Raw genomic sequence first — 20,502 nt, forward strand, 5'->3', positions numbered from 1 at the left:
TTGTTTTAGCAGGGAGGAAGCAACATTATTAAGACAGTTGATTTAGTTCAGGTGGTCACTTTAAATATGTCTGATTTACTCACCATATGCTCAGAGGCACATGTTACCAAATTCTTCCAAGCTACACAGCAAGTGGATTGGACTGTGAACGACCAACCCAAATGGTGTTTGCATTTTGACAACTTTGTAGGGCAGTACAATATCTCAGAGACGAGGTCAGGTCTCCTGCTCCCCTGGTGCATTCACTATAGCTGCCCAATTTCCTTGCTTTTTAAAGTTTGGTAGAAATATCTGTGGGCTATAGGTACATTCTTAAACCACAAGGTTTTTTGCCTATTAGTGAATATATATTTGAATGGTGGTTATTTGTATATGTATCATAGGGCCTTGCTTAATCTGTGGACTTTCCGGGCCTAGCTGAAGCTGCAGTGGTTTGGAGCAGCAGGATAAAGCAATTCATCTCCTGAAGATTAAGAAAAAGAACTTTTCAGTTGATTGCAAAGATATTTTGCCAAAAAAAAAAAGGACACATGGACAAGGATCTTTTAAGTTTTTGGAAGCCGAGAACCATATAAAACTGTGTTATATTTAATGTTATGTTTTCTTTATGGAAAAAAAAAGTTCACAAGTTATTCATGGAATCTTTGCAGATTCATTTCATTTGTGGCCCGTAAGAACCTGCAAGGCATTACATTCAGTCGAAGTATCATTCGTACGTAATGATTAGTATATCACCATCATTATTATCTTTCAGGAGGAATTTGAAAATATTCCTGTTTACCCAGGCATTTGATGGCTGAACAGTAACTGTTCCGGACAATCTTGAAATTATCACCTATAATAGCAGATGTCTGTTTAACATGTTTTTCAAAGTTTTGTTTTTTTTAAAAAATTATATTTAATTGTACTGTGTTATCATTTCAGTGTTTGCCACCCTGGAAGAAAGGGCAGGATATGAATCTGGAAATACTGAAGCTCAAAAGCTGGCTGTACAGTATTACATGTATGCTTGTGATTCTCTGTTGTGGCACTAGGTGGCAGAAAGGGATAGGTTTCCAATTTTCTTGGAGCAGATGGGAGGGATTAACAGGCCTTCTGGTGAAAAGAGGAGGTAAAAAAGGTCATAAAAGTCACGTTGACTTTATAGACTGTCTATTGTCTTCTGAAATTGGATTCTTTGTGGTATTCTCAACTTGACTGTAGCAGATTTCTTTTCCAATCAATATGATGGAAGACACTCTCTTAATTCATCCAACCACACTATCATGTAATGGAGAGATGAAAGTTGCAAACTGCAATCCAGCACATGTGTTGCTCTGACAGAAGGCAGACATCCTAATAATTTTGATGGAAGAGCACACCAGAGCCAGGGTTTAGTTCTCTCTCTCAACAGCTTCTTTGCATTCCATTAATATCTTCTTGATACAGGCCAGGGAAGCAGCTTGATTTTATATTTTATGATCTCAAGATGCAACTAATCCAATTTGCCCATCATGATGACATCTTTGAATTTCAAAGGCTGATCATTATCATGTATATGGTCTCTCATACTGTGGTTACCACCCCTGATTTGTGTTATGTATATGCAGAAGATATCATACAGAACGCAGGTTTGGACCAAGATGAAGGTGTGAAAATTGGAGGGAGAAATATCAATAATTTAAGATATGCAGATGATACCATACTGCTAGCAGAAACCAGTAATGTTCTCAAATGAATGCAGTTGAAAGTTAAAGAGGAAAGCACAAAAGCAGGACTACAGCTGAACATCAAAAAGACTATGTAACTTTAAAGTTGACAACGAGGACATTGAACTTGTCAAGGATTCAATACGTTGGCACAGTCATTAACCAAAATGGAGACAATAGTCAAGGAATCAGAAGAAGGCTAGGACTGGGGAAGGCAGCTATGAGAGAACTAGAAAATGCCCTCAAATGCAAAGATGTATCACTGAACACTAAAGTCAGGATAATTCAGACCATGGTATTCCCGATCTCTATGTATGGATGTGAAAGTTGGACAGTGAAAAAAGCAGGTAAGAGAAAAACCAACATTTGAAATGTGGTGTTGGAGGAGAGCTTTGCACATAACATGGGCCGCGAAAAAGACAAATAATTGGGTGTTAGAACAAATTAAACCAGAACTATCACTAGAAGCTAAAATGATGAAACTGAGGTTATCATACATTGGACACATAATGAGAAGACATGATTCACAAGAAAAAATAATGCTGGGAAAAACTGAAGGGCGTAGAAAAAGAGGAAGACCAAACGAGATGGATTGATTCCATAAAGGAAGCGACAGACCTGAACTTACAAGAACTGAACAGGGTGGTTTACAACAAATGCTATTGGAGGTCACGGATTCATAGGGTGCCACAAGTCAAAATCGACTTGAAGGCACATAAGACACACATACAACTTCTGACTTGTTATATCCTGCAACCTTAACTCTTTTCCCCAAGAGCACCTAAAAGCAATAGGCAGAAGCGAAATTCACCAAGGTACATAATCAAACCTCTGCTAGTGACAAACCTCCTGAAGAAATTTGTCGTGCCTGCCCTGCCCTGGCTATTGCCACCTGCTCTGCTCCTGGATTTGGTGGGGTAGAGTGGGGGGCAGTGCTTCTAGGATCAGCAAGACAGACAGAACCACTGTTGACATCAGCAAGGAGTTGCAGCTCTTCCAGACAACCAGAATCTACATAGAGAGCTATATAACTGTTGCAAAATTGTAACTTCTAAGAATTTGTGGTTGAGCTTGCTTTTCATTCCTCCCTCATATTCTGTTTTTCTCATGTGTTGTCATTTTAGATTGTAGGCCTGAGGGGCAGGGACCTTCTTGGCACTGCTTCTTGTACTCCACTCTGAGAGCCCTTTTAACTAGAGGATGGAGCATAAATGGCTTAAAAATATAATTAGGCCAAAAGCCCAATTTTTGCATGTATGCTTAATGTCAGAGTAAAGATACATGCACAGCATTGAGCTCTTTGCCTTTGACCACATTTTATATGGTGGGACTTCATTCCAAGTAAGTGTGCATAGGATCACAGCCTAACAGCACTACTCAACATGCCCTACTCGGAAGTAAAAATTCAGTGTTACTCTGAATACAGAATGCATAGGGTTGCAATCTAGTAGCAAAATCTTATACATGTCTGCTCAGAAGTAACCCCCATTCAGTCACTGGGCCTTACTCCCCAGTAAAGATGTAAAATTTCTGAAAATGTTTGAACCATAAGGAGTCAGAAAAAAAGCAGACATTTTGGGGGAAATTGCCATTACTGCTACTCAGTCCTTCTCAGAGTAGGCCCCTTGAAATCAACAAACTCGACTCAGTTGAATTAAGTTTCAATGGATCTACTCTGAGTAGGACTAACACTGGATACAGTCTATAGGCAATACCTAGTTTTACAATATAAAATTAATCATTTAGTATAAAAAATTGTACTTTTGGCATATTATGAAATTTACAGAGCAATCCCATGCATGATTACTCAGAAGTAAGACTATTCTGTTTAGTGGTACTTACTTCTAGGTAAGTGCATAGAGGATTGCAGCCTCAAAAGTACAAGTGCTTTACTTTTGTACAAGCAAAATTGCAAATCTACCCAATATTAGAGAGATGGAGAGCACATCTATCTTAGAATTTTGTTATTTAAGAAGTAGGGGGGAAATTAAAATTAGAAACCACAAAAATGTTGTAGTAAACAAAAGGAACGTCTATTGTTTGGACAGAAAGTGTTGCGCTGCAGCCAACTCAGAAGGGACAGGAAGGAGGGAGACATGAGTTTCAGGCACCTCTGCAGCCAGAAGAAGCAGAGTTGGGGATTGTTGTGTCTGAGCAGGATCGTGCGGGAGGGGGGCAGCCTGCTCTCCAGCCAGTTCCCACGAGTAACGCCCTTTCCGAGGAGCCGAGCGCACCGGCCCCAGTTGATGCAGAGGACTTGTGGGGGGAAGCTTCAGAGTCAGTGCCAGCTCCTCCTTTACCAAGCAGCTCCCAGGAGGATTCCAGTGTGGCACCACCCCCTGACCTCGAGCCTGTTGCTCGGGAGCAGGTGTCTTCAGATGAGCTGTTGGATGCGCATCCCCTGTCTCCTCGTTCCCGTCGCTGCAAGAAACGGACAGGGCAAAGACAGGAATTACGAAGGAGTCAGAGATTACGTTCGAAAACATTTCCTATATAAGCCTGCCGCTCCCAGTGGGGGGTCGTTGAGTCAACGTCCTTCACATGCTGCAGAGCATGTCTAGAGTATAGTTAGGTATGCCTTGGCTGGTTAGGCATAACCCCACAATCTTTTGGGATGAAGCTGTGGTGGTTTTTACCTCCAAGTACTGCCATCAACATTGCCAGCCTGAAGAGGAGCCACAGGTGTTGGCAGGGGCATCTCCCCCAAGGGAGATAACTTTGCCCACCAAGTATGGGAGTTTTCGGGACGTCTTCAATAAAAAGGAAGCGGAGCAACTCCCTCCTCACCGGCCCTATGATTGTGCCATTGATTTGGTGCCTGGAGCACGCATCCCCGCCGGGCGGATCTACTCTCTATCTGAACCAGAGTTGGCAGCGTTAAGGGAGTTTCTGGACGCCAATTTGAAGAAAGGCTTCATTCGCCCTTGTCAGGATGTATGGTTGGGATTCTGATGTTTCTGAGAATGAGCTAGGAGAGGGGGGCAGCTGGGCTGAGGCATCTGAAGGGGAGGGGGAAGCTTCCCAGATAGAGGGGGGAAATCTTGAACAGACAACAGACTCGTTTCCCATGCACTCCCCCCCAGGAATGTGCTGCAGTTACAGACAGAGAGGGAGGAGGAGGAGGACCAAGGCCGTTCGGCTGCAGAGAAGGGTAGACAGAAATCGCCTGAAGTGTTGGGCCAACCCCCCCACTTCCTACCATCCTTTCCAAATCAGAAGGGGAGGAGGCAGCAGCCCCCCCATCGCCCTGCACCCGAAGACAGTTAAAAAGGCGCCAAAGAAAAGAGGAGGGAAGGGGCGTAGATATGGGCAGTTTGAGGCGGAGTGAGAGGATCCGGGCCCGAAAACCCCCTTGATAAGGGACGGGGAATGTTTGAAACTCTGTTCTATCAACTCTCTCCATGCCGCGGGTTTTGGTTCATGTTAAGAGTTCATGAGGCGGAGAAGCCTATGTCTGGAAATTACTCTAATAAAAACTGATTTGCTTTCATCAAGTGATTCTGTTCTTGAGTCCCAACCTGGGCACGACAGCCCTTCACAGTCCCCAGCTGGTGCACCCCTGCTGTTTGTGAAGAAAAAAGGGGGGGAGCTCCGTCCCTGTAATGATTATCGGGCCCTAAACCAGCTCACTATCCCCAATAGTTACCCGCTGCCGCTCATTAGGGAAATGTTGGAGAGGTTGCGTTCCGCCAAAATTTTCACGAAACTGGACTTGAGAGGAGCTTACAACTTGGTGAGGATTAAGGCAGGTCATGAATGGAAGACTGCGTTTAAGACCCGTTATGGTCAGTTTGAGTATTTGGTGATGCCATACGGGTTGTCGGGAGCACCTGGAGTCTTCCAAAATTTTATGAATGACATCTTTCGGGACTTTGTGGACCGCTTTATGATAGTGTATTTGGATGATATCCTGATTTATTCGAATACTCCCGAGGAACACGACTCACATGTGTGTGCAGTGCTGCAGAAGTTACGGGAACACCGTCTTTACGCGAAGCTGGAAAAGTGTGGGTTTGACCTAACCACGTTGGACTTTCTGGGGTATCGGATCTCTCCAGCAGGAGTAGAAATGGACCCAGAAAAAGTTCATTGTGTACTCACATGGCAACCCCCCAAGACCAAGAAGGATTTGCAACGCTTCTTGGGCTTTGCGAATTACTACCATCGTTTCATAGCCAACTACTCCCATCAGACCGCACCGCTCACGGATTGCCTGAAGGGCTCAGGACCTTTCCAATGGACAGAAGCTGCACAAGAGGCTTTCGAGAGCCTGAAGCGAAGGTTTGCTACCGAACCCATACTACAGCAGAATTTCTGAGGGATCCCACCCCAAGACCGTTACAGTACATAATCCCTCCAGAGCAGGGAGTAGTAGGGGCCTGCCAAGATTCTTGGGAAGCTGAAGTGCGTGAAGCGCAACAACAGGACCCTTTCGTGCAGGAGCAGCGGGTCAAAGAGGGCACGTCACCCCAGGCAGAACAGAAGGACCTTATATGGAAGGATGGCATACTGCACCATCAGGAAGCTGTTTATGTGCCCCCCGGAGAACTGCGAGTGAGGGTACTACGTCAGCGCCATGACACCCCCATGGCAGGCCACTTTGGGGTTTTTAAGACCATTCAAGCTGTCACTCGGGAGTTCTGGTGGCCCAAGGTGAAGAAGGACGTAGAGCATTATGTTCGCTCTTGCCCCACTTGCATGAGGGCTAAACATGCCACTGGGAAGCCACCGGGGCTACTGGAACCCCTCCCTACTCCAGGAGGACCTTGGCGAATGATTACTATGGATTTTATAACAGACCTTCCACCTTCGCAGGGGAAAACCACAGTTTTGGTGGTCATTGATGCCTTCTCGAAAATGGCTCACTTCATTCCGTGCGCAGGGCTCCCAAGCGCTCAAAACACTGCCAAGTTGTACGTGCAAAATGTGTATCGGCTGCATGGTCTGCCAGACAGCCTGGTTTCCGATCGGGGCACACAATTCACCTCACTTTTTGGCAAGCGTTGTGGGATTTGCTGCAAAGTGAGCTGAGACTGTCGTCTGCCCATTATCCTTAAACGGATGGGCAGTCCGAGAGGGTCAACGCAGTGTTGCAACAATATTTACATTGTTTTGTGGGGTATCAGCAGGACAACTGGATGTCCTACCTGCATTTAGCAGAATTTGCCTATAATAATGCTGTGCATTCGCACACGCAACAGACTCCTTTCTTCGCCAATTTTGGCTACCACCCCCGAGCCTTCCCTGCCCCAAAAGACAGTCTCTCAGTCCCAGCTGCTGAGGATTACATGCAGGAACTTCATGCTATGCAACAGCTACTCCAAGAGCAACTAGAACAGGCCAAAGCGGATTACAAACGCGCAGCTGACCAGCATCGGAGAGAGGGAGACCTCATACGAGTGGGAGACCAGGTCTGGATCTCTACACGTTTCCTAGCTATGCCTGGCCGGTGTCGTAAACTGCAGGATCGGCGTGTAGGGCCCTTTGAGGTGGAGGCTCAGATTAACCCCATGGCTTACAGACTAAAATTGCCACCCACCTTCAAGATGCACCCAGTCTTCCACAGGGCATTGTTGACCAAGGATGCTGCCCCCGACCCTCACCGTCCGCGAGTGGAGCCCGCGCCGCCGTTGTTGGTAGAGGGGGAGGAGGAATACGAAGTAGAACAGATTCTGGACTCGCGAAAACGCCGAGGGCGTCTTCAGTACCTGATTCATTGGAAGGGGTACGATCCAACTGAACGTTCCTGGGAAACAGAGGAGAATGTGCACGCTCCGACTTTGGTGAGAGAATTCCATGAGGCTTATCCAGAGAAACCTAGACCTCAGCCAGAAGAAGCAGAGTTGGGGATTGTTGTGTCTGAGCAGGATCGTGTGGGAGGGAAGCAGCCTGCTCTCCAGCCAGTTCCCACGAGTAATGCCCTTTCCAAGGAGCCGAGCGCACCACCCCCAGTTGATGCAGAGGACTTGTGGGGGGAAGCTTCAGAGTCAGTGCCAGCTCCTCCTTTACCAAGCAGTTCCAAGGAGGATTCCAGTGTGGCACCGCCCCCTGACCTCGAGCCTGTTGCTCGGGAGCAGGTGTCTTCAGATGAGCTGTTGGATGCGCGTCCCGTCTCCTCGTTCCCGTCGCTGCAAGAAACAGACAGGGCAAAGACAGGAATTACGAAGGAGTCAGAGATTACGTTCGAAAACATTTCCTATATAAGCCTGCCGCTCCCAGTGGGGGGTCGTTGAGTCAACTTCCTTCACACGCTGCAGAGCATGTATAGAGTATAGTTAGGGACTCTAGTGAGTTAGCGTAGGGTTTCCTATGAAGCGCAATGCCTTTGATGTATCCATTACTCTAATAAAATGAGATTTACTTGCACACACACTCCAGCCTCATTCTGTCGGCTCTGGATGGGACAGAAAGAGACTCCTGCAGTCACTTACAGATATTGACTTAAACTTTATAACACCACCAAAAACACCAAGTGTTGTATATGCCTACATCACACACAGAAATTACCTTTCTCTATTACCTTAAATCTTCATGTTGCACATTTTGAGTAAGTTAAACCTGGTCTTAAAAATCATTTAACTCATTCCAAAAGAGAAAATATTTCATGAGGTTTTTTCCTCTCTGTGTTCCCCAAAATTCCAGGTTCACTCTCCCCACCCCTAAGGTTTTCACATCTCTTACTTGCAGGTAAATGTGTGCAGTCTAACCAGCTGTACACGTAGCCAGGAGTAGGTTCTTTTGGAAAAGGACCTACTCCTGCGTAGAAAGGCATAAGATTGCACTCAGGTAAGGCTGTGTTTTGAAGTCCAAGCTGATCTTTTGTATCACCGTTTTATTTTAGAATACCTTGGGCAATGAATTTCTACATTTGTGATGCCCCAGTTACTAGAAGGGCAACATTTAAAAAACAACAACACATAATGCAGTGTTCTTCCAGAAGCTGCATGAGCCATCATTGCTAACTTTTATAAATATATAGATACAAGCTCACTTTTCAGTGCTGACACTGTCTCCAGAAATGTATTAAACATTGATGTGCTCCTCTAACTAGATAGAACATAAGAAGAGCTCTGGAGAACCAGACCAAAGGCCCGTCTAGTCCAGCATCCTATTCTCACAGTGGCCAACCAAGTGCAGTTGAATATTTTTGATACACAGTATGAATATTTTTTCTACTCATTTTATTTAGCTTCTGTTGGAGATTATGATAAACGTCCTTTGAAACAGGGTCTGTAAGCCTGTTGTGTACGTTGTTTTTGTACATACTGACTTTGTTCAATATTGTGTTGCTACTGTCACAATTTCCCGATTAAAACATATGCGAGCATCATCTTTTTTTAAAAACAAACTATTGTAAATACTAATGCATGCCCCCCCCATCTACTTTGCATGGGATTAAAGTGAGGCCTACAAGTATTAATGCTGATGAGGAAAGAATGGCAGAGGTGAGATAACATTTTGTCCTAGAAACTTGTATAGTTTCCTATATAGCACAGTGGGGAGGAAAGCCTGGATGGGAGTCCAGAGTCTGTGAGTTCAAATCCCCGGTCGTGGTCTCCTGGGTGTCAAGGGCCAGCTAAAGATCGCCCCACAGTAAGTGGCTCAGGGGTTACGTGCCCTGCCACTTGTGCAGCCATGGGCAAGGTACATAGTCTCAAGGAGCCCAGTTGCCCCCCAGCTGGCAGTTGCAGACAAGGAAGGGGCTGCTTGTGCAGCTGTGGCAAGCTGAGCAGTCCCTAGCCAGCTGAGGAGGACTAGCCTCAGAGGGAGGCAATGGTAAACCCCCTCTGAATACTGCTTACCATGAAAACCCTATTCATGGGGTAGCCATAAATCGGGATCGACTTGAAGGCAGTCCATTTCCCATTTAATCTCATTGATATCACTCGCTCAGACCTTGTGTTGTAGCTCCTAATTGCTTTTGCTACATCACGTCTCACTATTAAAGCAACCCCATTTCTTAATTTCTCATTTCCTGCGTAAAATATTTTGTAGTTGCCTGATTGAAAATGTCCCATTCCCGTCCATTTTAGTTCGCTCACACCAAGTATTGTAATGTTGATACATTCCATTTCTTGCTTGACAATTTCTAACTTTCCCTGGTTCATGCTTCTCACATTCCATGTTCCTATTGTGTGCGTCGTACAACTCCGGACTCTCCTTTCACATCTGTGCACATCAGCCTCTGTGCTTCCTTTCGGCTTTGACCCAGCTGCGCCATTAGTCACAGCACTACTCGTACTTGTTCTTCCCCAGTAGCTCCGTGAGTGCCTTCTGACCTGGGCGTCTCAACTTCCAGCACTATCTCGTGTTGCACTTTGGTACTCTGTTCACAGGGTTTTCATGGTAAGAGATATTCAGAGGTGGTTTACCATTGCCTTCCTCTGAGTTTGGATGCATCTTAGTCTGGTGTTTCAGCTTTGACCATTCCGCCTTGTGTGCCCCTGCTAGGAGTTTAGACTGTTGGTCTAGACTCTTGACGGAATTGCTCATAGCTTCTTCAACACTCCCAAACCCCTCACCATGTTAAGGTGTGCATCCTAGAGGGTTTTTCCCACATTACACATCATTTATTCTTTTTGCACAATGCTTCCACTAATTTATCCAATACATTGCAATTTTCACCTGGTCATTTTGAGTCTTCTTGGGTAGGAAAGTTATAGAAACTAATTCTTAAAATATTAGGGTGCATATGTTGGGTTTAGGCCTGCACTTTAAAAGTGTCCTGTTGAAAACAAAAATGTAGGAAATTTTAATGAGGAACTTTTTAACCCAAGGTCAGCAAGACTATCAGCCACATAATTCCACAGAGAAAAAAGTGATTCCCAAAAGTGGATCAAGACAACATTATAATACAGCTGTCCCCAATGCAGTGCCCCCAGATGTTTTTGAGTACACCCACTCCCCCCTCATCCCGGACCATTGGCTATGCTGATGGGTATTTATTTATTTAATTCAACTTTTATACCGCCCATAGCAAGCTCTCTGGGAGGTGTACATCAATAAAAACACTTCACATATAATATAAAAAACCACTTAATCATCAAATTACAAAAGATATATCAAAAACTGTCTGTTAAAACATTAAATACAAAATACAAATATTGCAGTCCAAAACCTTTGGAGGGCACCAGGTTGGTGAAGGCTGTCATAATGGGTCTCACCCGGTGACCTCTAATAGAATTAGGGATCAACCGTAGAGCAAAAGAACATCAACCCTTCGTGCAACTGCTACACTGCTGGCAGTGCAAGATATCCTTTAGGCCAGGTTTATCACATGTTGAGCTTCTGCTTTTGTGGTCAATCATCACATGGTGTTGCAGTGTGATAATACCACAGCAACATCAGAAGGGTTTCCTTACGATAAGCTACAATCTGCTATTGCTGTTACAAACGTGTCATGTGGATTTGTATTGGGATTCTGCTTTCTGATGGGAATTGCAGCAGCTGAGGGCCAAACTACACTGGATGGGCCTCGTATGATTGTGTCCTGCCCAGAGTCCGAGAGACGAGACGGAGACGAGACTGGAATTAATTCTTGTTTTACTAGAGTAACGGTTACATCAAAAGCAGTGTGCCTCATAGACTTATCTATGCTGACTCACTACTACCCCTAACTAGACTACCTCAGCATGCTCTGCAGCGTGTGGAGTAAGTTGATTCAGCACCCCAATCAGGGGAGCACCACCTTAAATAGGGAAGGTCTTCGTTCGTAATCTCTGACTCCTGCGAGGTTCCACCTTGTGACCCACCCGCTTCTTGCGGCGTCTCGCATGGGACAAGAGGGGGCGAGCCTCCCCTTGCTCATCTGACAGTGCCGGCTCGACTTCAGGGGGCGGAGAACCCACTGACGGGGAAGTGTTTTAAGTGCCAGCCAGGGAGTCCTGGGGGGGGTGGAGTTGGCGCGCACGTGAGGTCATTCCCCAACGGTTCTGTTGGGGTGCTTGTAGGTGGAGCGAGCTCTGTGTTGACGGGAGGACTGCCCATGGGAACTGGCGGGCTGTCGACTTCACCCTCAATGCCCTCGGAAACCTCATCCACGTCTGGCTCCTCTCCCTGATCTATCTGGGAAAGCCGGGGCTCGACCAACTCCCCTCCCTGCTCCTTCTGGGGGAGTTGGGGCTCAACAGATTGGCCCTTCAGTCCTTGTTTTTCTTTACTATGCAGCAGCTGCACAGGCAGGGTGGTGCTAGCCAGATAAGCACCATGGCATGGGAAAGAGGGTCCCAATCCAGATTGCCCCCTCCCAGCTCCTACGTTAGAAAAAGGTTTAGTGGGGGGGGGGACCAGCATGCAAAGGAAACATGATAGATGCCAAATCTAGTTTGGCTTTGAGGTGTCTGAGGTGAATGGGTTGGGTATGCATTTTCAAGCCAGCTAGGAAGAACTCCTGAGCAGAGCGAGGGAGCCAGGTGACCATGGGGAAGCAACCACATTCTTCTGCCTAAACTAGAGGTGGGCAGCCTCAGGCCTAGTGGTCACATATGACCCTCTAGGCCTGGACCTCACGACTCTACCTAGGTCAAGCCCCTCACTGGCCCTCCTCTAGTGTCGCCTGGATGGGGAGTGGTGTTTCTGACCACTTCCACCACTGGTGTGTGGCCCTTGGAAGGCTGCCTAAGAGGAGATGTGGCCCTCGGGCTGAAAAAAGTTCCCCAACTCTGAGATAAGCTCTTGGTGATAAGGGAAGTCACAAGATGGGCTCATCGAATTTGCTTGGCTGGCTGGCTTCTTGCTGACACACAAGAACATTGAGAGGAAGGGCAGGATATACATTAATAAACAAATAAAAGTAGGAAGAGCCCTGCCACAGGCTTCTCTTTGGGACAGCATCCTGTTCCCGCAGGAGCCAATCAGATGCTTATGGGAAGCCCGAAAGGAAGGCATGAGCATAACAGCCCTGCCCCACTGTTAATCCCCAGAGACTGGCATTCAGAGGCATGGTGCCTTAGATCCTGGAAGGATCATGCAGCCAGCATGACTAACAGCCAGGGACAGCCTTATCCTCCATGGGTTGTCGAATCCCTTTTTAAAGCTATCCAGGTCTGTAGCCAGTGTGGTGTAGTGGTTAAGGTGTTAGACTATGACCTGGGAGACCAGGGTTCGAATCCCCACACAGGTATGAAGAGCACTGGGTGACCTTGGGCCAGCCACTGCCTCTCAGCCTCAGAGGAAGGCAATGGTAAACCGGGACTGGTAAATTGGGATTGACTTGAAGGCAGTCCATTTCCATTTCAGCCATCACTGCATTTTGTGCTAGTAAATTCCAGTGTTTCCATCTTCTGCTCTGCTCCTTTCCCCGTGCACTGCTTTAGAATGATGGGCCAATCGTGGGATTCTGCACCATGGTTTCCCTGCGGACCCTGTACTGCTGCAGGACCCTTGGAGTCCAGCACTTTTATGTTTATAAGCAGAAGGCGGGGGGGGGGAGGGTAAGGGAAAAGACTTACAGTATGTTCCTATGCCTGTTTGCTCAGAAGTAAAACCTGTGGCAATCAATAGGGCTTACCCTCAAGGAAGTGCACATACGATCACCCTCTCGGTGCAACTAACAGTGCACTACATATCTACTCAGCTGCAGCAGTGGGGGCTAGCCCATTAGGGTGCATGTAGCACTGACCCACCTACCTCAGTCTTTTCTCAGCCAGCCCCTTCCCACCGCCTGCCTTCTTATTTACAACCAGTTCAAGGAATGGCTCAATATTATTTATTATTATTTATTTAGACCATTTACACGCAGCTTATATTTAAATAAAACTCTAAGCGGTATACAAGTCAAAACACCTTAAAACTACAAAAAACAATCAGTAAGTTTCAGTCAGTTCAGTTCGAGGACATGGACAAGGTGCTTGGACAGGTACGTGCAACCACTTCGGTACTAGATTCTTGCCCCTCTTGGCTAATAAAAACTGGTAAGGAGGGAACAGTTGGCTGGGCCAGGGAAGTGATAAATGCCTCCTTGCGAGAGGGAGTGGTCCCTGGCTGTCTGAAGGAGGCAGCAGTGAGACTACTCCTGAAAAAGCCTTCCCTGGACCCAGAGGATTTCAGCAGCTACAGACCAAGTGGCAAATGTTCCATATCTCGGCAAGATCTTGGAACGAGTGGTTGCTGACCAGCTCCAGACGCTATTGGATGAAACCGATTATCTAGATCCATTTCAATCGGGTTTCAGGCCCGGTTTCGGCACTGAGACGGCCTTGGTCGCCCTGTTTGATGATCTATGTCGGGAGAGAGACAGAGGGAGTGTAACTCTGTTGATTCTCCTTGATCTCTCAGCGGCTTTTGATACCATCGACCATGGTATCCTTCTGGAGAGGCTTGCGGAGTTGGGAGTTGGAGGCACTGCGTGGCAGTGGTTCCGCTCCTACTTGGCAGGCCGTCTCCAGAAGATAGTGCTTGGGGAACATTGCTCGACACCGTGGGTACTCTAATGTGGGGTCCCGCAGGGTTCGGTTTTGTCTCCCATGCTTTTTAACATCTATATGAAGCCGTTGGGTGCGGTCATCAGGAGTTTTGGAGAACTAGAAGAAGAAAATCATAATATCCATAGTCGACTAAACAGAATATTCCCTAAATTTCAAGAAAAAAAGTTAAAACAAGCTTATTTTTAAACATAATAGATTAAACAAATCAACTCATTTCTTAATCACAATATAATGAAAATCAAAACAATTAAAACAGCCGGTCCCCTTTATAACAGAATTTATATATATATATATATATATAAATATATATATTTGGATTACTGTAATGTGTATATATATATATACACACACACACACACACACACAAAATTTGTAGCTGGTATAGCACAGTAGGGAGGATTATTATTATTATTATTTATTAGACTTATATACCGCCTGACTAGCAATAGCTCTCTGGGCGGTGAACACAAAGAATACAATAAAATACACAATATAATACAATAAGAACATATAAAATAAGAACAATCTAAAATCAATACAACAAATATAAAAATCAGGTTAATTTAAATTAAAATGCTTTGGAAAAGAGGAAGGTTTTAACCTGGCGCCGAAAGGATATCAGTGTCGGCGCCAGGCGCACCTCCTCGGCGACACTGTTCCACAGTTCGGGGGCCACCACCGAGAAGGCCCTAGATCTTGTCACCACCCTCCGGGCCTCTTTATGAGTCGGAACCCGGAGGAGGGCCTTCGTAGCAGAACGTAGTGTACGGGCCGGTTCGTATCGGGAGAGGCGTTCCAACAGGTATCGTGGTCCCGTGCCGTATAAGGCTTTATAGGTTAATACCAACACTTTGAATCTGGCCCGGAAGCATATTGGTAGCCAGTGCAAGCGAGCCAGAACAGGTGTTATGTGCTCGGACCGCTTGGTCCTTGTTAGCAATCTGGCAGCCGCATTTTGCACCAGCTGTAGCTTCCGAACTGTCTTCAAAGGCAGCCCTACGTAGAGCGCATTGCAGTAATCCAAACGCGAGGTTACCAGAGCATGTACTACTGATGTAAGGTCCTCCTTACTCAGATAGGGACGTAACTGGGCTACCAACCGAAGTTGGTAGAACGCATTAAGTGCCACCGAGGCTACTTGAGCCTCAAGTGAAAGGGAAGAGTCCAGAACGACTCCCAAGCTACGAACCCGCTCCTTTAGGGGGAGTGTAACCCCATCCAGGATAGGGTATGAATCCACTATCCGATCAGAGAAACCATGCACCAACAGCATCTCAGTCTTGTCAGGATTGAGCCTCAGTTTGTTAGCTCTCATCCAGTCCATTGTCGCGGCCAGGCAACGGTTCAGCACATCGATAGCCTCACCTGAAGAAGATGAAAAGGAGAAGTAGAGCTGCGTGTCATCAGCATCCAGGATAGCCTGGATGGGAGTCCAGAGTCTGTGAGTTTAAATCACCGCTCGTGTCTCCTGGGTGTCAAGGGCAAGCTAAAGATCACCTCCACAGTGACAGCCCAGTAGCCCCCCAGCTGGCAGTTGCGGACAAGGAAGGGACTGGCTTGTGCAGCTGTGGCTAGCTGAGCAGGCTGTAGTCAGCTGGGGAGGACTAGCCTCAGAGGGAGGCAACGGTAAACCCCCTCTGAATACCGCTTACCATGAAAACCCTATTCATAAGGTAGCCATAAGTCAGCGTCGACTTGAAGGCAGTCCATTTCCATCTTTTAGTTTACTCAAACACACCCTTACAAGATCAGCTTCCTCCTCCTCTGTGCCATTGTTGCCAAGCAGGGAGGAGGATGGGAGCAAAACTAGAATCATGCCTGCCATTGGCTCTGTTGGGCTCCCTACCTTCCGCCCTACTAGTCCACCACTGAATAGCACTTACTCACAGATAAATGTGGTTCATACATTAACTGCCCTAGCCCTAGGCTTTCATGCCTGATATGGAAAAAGAGCAGTGAAAATCCGTATAAATATAAAACATGGATCAAGACAAATAAAAGTTAAATAAACCAATCGTTAATCCCCATGTAGGGCTTCCCCCCACCACCACACACACTTTTGCTGTGAAGCTAGAGATGAGCAGAACTGCTGGGTTCCCCTCCAAAAGTCATTCAGCCCAGCCTTCCCCAACCTGGTGCCCCCCAGAGGTTTTGGACTTCCGGTTCCACCAGCCCCAGCCAGCACAGCCGTGGTTCAGCTAATGCCACAAGCATTGATGAAGGAAACTTCTGTGCATGCACCGCACAGCAGGCAACACTGATGGGTTCCACCGAGTGTACGTTCCAGTTCTGGTGTGGCTCCTTTCTGGGTAGGATTGCAGTTGTGGGCTGAAATCCTTTTCTTTTTTTTTTAGGAGAAGTTGGTGCCGTTCAGGGAGGGTGGGAAGAAAAACCCACAAGAGTCCATAGGCTGCATGAAACCAAAGTTACACATAGCCCACAATTCTGTCTTCTACAGCGGCAATTCCAATGCACGTGGGGAATCCAAAGGCAAGGGCATGCTGAATGCTGTGCTTGCAGATGAGCTCAGTTTCCTTGACGTTTGTCACTCCGGCTCTGCATGGCTACAGACTGTTGCATATGGCTCAGATTGCTTGCGGAACTTAGTGTTTGTAATAGCTAGAGCTGGCTGGCTGTTCAAGGGGCACTCCAGTGTGCAACAACTGTGAAGTAAACCCCATTGAATGTAGAAGGACTCACTGCTAAGTAAATGGGCATAGGCTCTGGCTGCACAGGTCACAACCCTTAAGAGCTAGTAAATGTCTGACTGGCATGCAATTTCTAAGTAATACAAATGGGACTGTGGCTGCATACACACCATACATTTAAAGTACCCCCCCCCAAGTCTGGGAAGTGAAGTTTGTTAAGGTGCTGGGAAATGTAGTGCTCTGAGGGGTAATGTACAGTTCCCAGGATTCTCTAAGGGGGTGTGAAATGTGCCTTAATTGTATGGCATTAACCCAGCGTTACTTTCTAAGTAAGCTTGTATACGCTCTGGCTCTCTAAAGTTGGGATGTGGAACCCGTGACCCTCTAGCTGTTGCCAGACTATAGCTCCCATCATCCCAGACCATTGGCTATGAAGGCTGGGGCTGGTGGGAGTTAGAGTTCAATAATATCTGGAGGGCCAAAGATTCCCTATCCGTGGTCTAAAGCTTATAGTCTAAACACATTTGCATGGAAATTGGATGTCAACTGAAGCAATAGGGCTTCCTCTAAGTAAATACATACCACAGGGACAACCTTTTTATTTTCTAGAATCCCCATGGACTACCAGTGTGCTTTTTACAAACAAAAAGTAGCATTCTCTAACTTTTGTCATAGGAAGTACCTTGCTGGATCAGACCAAGGCTCACCTAGCCCAGCATCCTTTACAAAGATAAGGACATGGGAGCAACACTGCTGGATCAGACTGAAGGTCCATGCAGTCCAGCATCCTGAAAGTCCCACAGGTCTCAGGAGAGCCCTGAATACACATGTATAGGATTGTGCCAGCCCTCATCAGGCTTTCTGCATCAGGGTTAAGTAAACATGCAAGGGAAGGCAGCGCTAGCTCTGCCTCTCATCACCATTCTAGTCACCCTCTAGACTACAAACAAGATGTGGTGGCCACCACCAACTGGGATGGCTTTAAAAGAGGATTAGACAAATTCATGGAGGATTAGGCTATCAGTGGCTACTAGCTCCACTGTCAGAGGCATTGCTGGGAATCCCACATGGGGAAAGTTCTCTTGTGCTCAGGTCCTGCTTTTGAGCTCCCCATAGGCATCTGGTTGGCCACCTTGAGAACAGGATGCTGGACTAGATGGGTCGTTGGCCTGATCCAACAGGCTCTTCTTATGTTCTTATAAACCATGCATTTGCACACCCTATCTATGTTAGATTTAATTGGGGTGTGTGTTAATGAATCAACACAGCCTTACTTTCTAAGTAAGCATGTATACTCTCTGGTTCTCTAAAGGTGGCATGGAAAACAAATTGAAGAGGAACTAATTTGAGGTTGATCGGGGGGGGGAGTGATTTGATGGGAAATTAGTCGGTTTGCAACCTGTGGATTTTGAAATTCCAGTAAATATTCCTATAATGTGTAAATTAATACATGCACATTTATGGAAATCTGCACCCTCTTTTTTCAACAGCATCCATCCCCTTTTTTTGATGTTGTGTAATTGGCTATCCTAACTCCCCTGCTCTTTGTCTTCCACATTTGGTATTCAGAGGTAGACTGCCTCTATATATGGAGGTCCTACTTAGCTATTACAGTTTGGTATTCTACTTCTTAGCAGACACTAGGAGCAGCAGTCCATTTGAACGGGCCAGTGATCCACCACAGTCTTCTACTTTCACCTCTTTGTCAGGCTGCAAGAACTTGCCACAACCCCAAAGCACTCACTGGCAGCCTTATTCAGGTAAGAAAGGAAAGCATTTCTCCACACTGTGCAAAGTTACCCTGTGGAATCAGCTCCCACAGGAGGCAGCGATGGTCACCAACTTGGATGGCTTTGAAAGAGAACGGGGCAAATTCATGGAGGATCAAAAGTGATCAATGATAACTTAAGAACATAAGAACATAAGAAGAGCCTGGTGGATCAGGCCAGTGGCCCATCTAGTCCAGCATCCTGTTCTCACAGTGGCCAACCAGGTGCCTGGGGGAAGCCCGCAAGCAGGACCCGAGTGCAAGAACACTCTCCCCCCCTGAGGCTTCCGGCAACTGGTTTTCAGAAGCATGCTGCCTTTGACTAGGGTGGCAGAGCACAGCCATCATGGCTAGTAGCCATTGATAGCCCTGTCCTCCATGAATTTGTCTAATCTTCTTTTAAAGCCATCCAAGCTGGTGGCCATTACTGCATCTTGTGGGAGCAAATTCCAACTTGTTTGGAAGGCCAAACAAGAGCTGGATTGATTGCATAAATGAAGCCACAGACCTGAATTTACAAGATCTTAACAGGGTGGTTTATAACTGATACTACTGGAGGTCACCAATTCATAGAGTTGCCTTGAGTTAAAAGTGACTTGAAAGCACATAACAACAACTAGCAGACAGCTATGCCCTCCGCTGTTGGGAGTATGCCAATTGCTGGACACCGCATGTGGGGACGGCCCTGTCGTAGCCTGCTTGCAAGGCTTCCCATGAGCACCTGACTGGCTACAGTGAGAATAGGCACTTGGAGCAGATGGGCCTCTGGCCTGACGCTGCAAGGCTCTTCCTTAGCTGGGCGTTTTTTAAGCGCAGGCTAAATAACACTTAGGAGCCAGTGTGGTGCAGTGGTTAGACCACGACCTGGGAGACCAGGGTTCGAATCCCACACAGCCATGAAGTGCACTGGGTGACCTTGGGCCAGTCACTGCCTCTCAGTCTCAGAGGAAGGTAATGTGGTAAACCACAGCTGAACACCGCTTACCATGAAAACCCTATTCAGAGGGTCAACGTAAGTCGGGATCGACTTGAAGGCAGTCTATTTACATTTTTCAAATGAGGCTTGCACGCTGCACCGCCTCCCACGGGGGGGCGGGGGCTGGCTCTGCCAACTAACACCAAAAAAAGGGGGGGTAACTTTCCAAGCAAAAAGTGGGGCTTGCGCAATGCTGTTATCCCTATAAACGGGCCGCCTGTAATAATAATAAATCAGCGCGCAACAGCAGCAGCGCCCAAAACGAATAACCCAGGAAGAGGCGGCGCCCAGCAGGAGCGAGACGGGAAAGCACAAACAGCAGGAAAAGACCCAGCGCGCGAGCCCCGGAGGTCCAGATGAGAAGGGAGGAGCCACCGTGGCGCGCCGCAGCCAACCAGCGCCGTCCTCTCAGCCGCCCAATCGGCGCTCGCCTTCCAAGCGCCCGGACGGCGGCGTGTGGGCTGAGAGAGGGAGGGAATGACGAATTTTTTTAAAAAAAAAAACCAACCAGGAGGCGTCGCCTCTGAGGGAAGGAAAGGCGGGCGAAGCGAAGTCGAGTGAGGAGGCGCCTCAGCCGGGGAAAGAAAGCGAGGCAGAGACGCAGAAGCGCGCGTCGACCGCTCCTGACTCTGCCTGTTCGTCGCTGACTGGAATTTACCTCAGACTGGACTAACTCGACGCCGACGCCGCCTTCTTTCGCCGCCCGTCCCCGTGCATGGAGCGGCTCCGCGGAGGCGAGGGCGGCGGGCAGGCTCGGGAGCCGCCGCTCAGGAAGGGGAGGAGCCGCCGAAGCAGCAGGGACTGGAGGAGCCCGCCAGCCTCGGGGCTCTGAGGGGAGAGCGGGCGGCGGAGGCAGCAGAAACAGCGACTCCCCTCCTCATAGCCCCTTCGCCTCCCTCCTCCTCCTCCCTCCATCGCTTGGCAACTGTAAGTCTCCCTCCCTCTGAGTCATCCCTCCTCCTTTTTCTCCCCCCTCCCCTTCAGATTGGGGGAGAGC

At 47.3% G+C, this 20,502-nt stretch overlaps 2 protein-coding genes across 6 annotated transcripts in view; one reads left to right on the forward strand and one right to left on the reverse strand.

Annotated features, from left to right (window-relative positions):
* Nucleotides 1–330: 330 nt before the first annotated feature.
* Nucleotides 331–20,420, reverse strand: LOC133363874 (uncharacterized). 3 transcript variants are annotated; one of them, XR_009757787.1, is made up of 3 exons: nt 20,164–20,420; nt 7,228–7,816; nt 331–4,109 (listed from the first exon to the last, which is right to left on the reverse strand). XR_009757787.1 is itself a non-coding variant. In XM_061583499.1 (2 exons), the coding sequence occupies exon 2, from the start codon at nt 15,435–15,437 to the stop codon at nt 14,682–14,684; it is 756 nt and encodes a 251-aa protein (XP_061439483.1). In that variant the 5' UTR covers nt 15,438–15,478; nt 20,164–20,420; the 3' UTR covers nt 14,477–14,681. The 3 variants fall into 3 exon arrangements, 2 of the variants coding, with proteins under 2 accessions (XP_061439483.1, XP_061439484.1); XM_061583499.1 differs by lacking the exons at nt 331–4,109; nt 7,228–7,816 and adding an exon at nt 14,477–15,478; XM_061583500.1 differs by lacking the exons at nt 331–4,109; nt 7,228–7,816; nt 20,164–20,420 and adding exons at nt 14,477–15,478; nt 19,515–19,557.
* Nucleotides 19,999–20,502, forward strand: part of PTPRA (protein tyrosine phosphatase receptor type A) — a 206,811-nt gene continuing 206,307 nt past the window's right edge. For all 3 annotated transcript variants that reach the window (XM_061583497.1, XM_061583496.1, XM_061583498.1), the window contains exon 1: nt 19,999–20,432. The gene's annotated coding sequence lies outside the window, so the exon portion shown is untranslated. The remainder of the gene's footprint in view (nt 20,433–20,502) is intronic.

This window comes from Rhineura floridana, chromosome 9 (genome assembly GCF_030035675.1).
Source record: "Rhineura floridana isolate rRhiFlo1 chromosome 9, rRhiFlo1.hap2, whole genome shotgun sequence".
NCBI classification, from domain to species: domain Eukaryota; kingdom Metazoa; phylum Chordata; class Lepidosauria; order Squamata; family Rhineuridae; genus Rhineura; species Rhineura floridana.

Excerpts from the sequence above, each read along its gene's own strand:
- LOC133363874 (XM_061583499.1), bottom strand. The coding sequence starts at position 15,437 with ATGGACTGGATGAGAGCTAACAAACTGAGGCTCAATCCTGACAAGACT.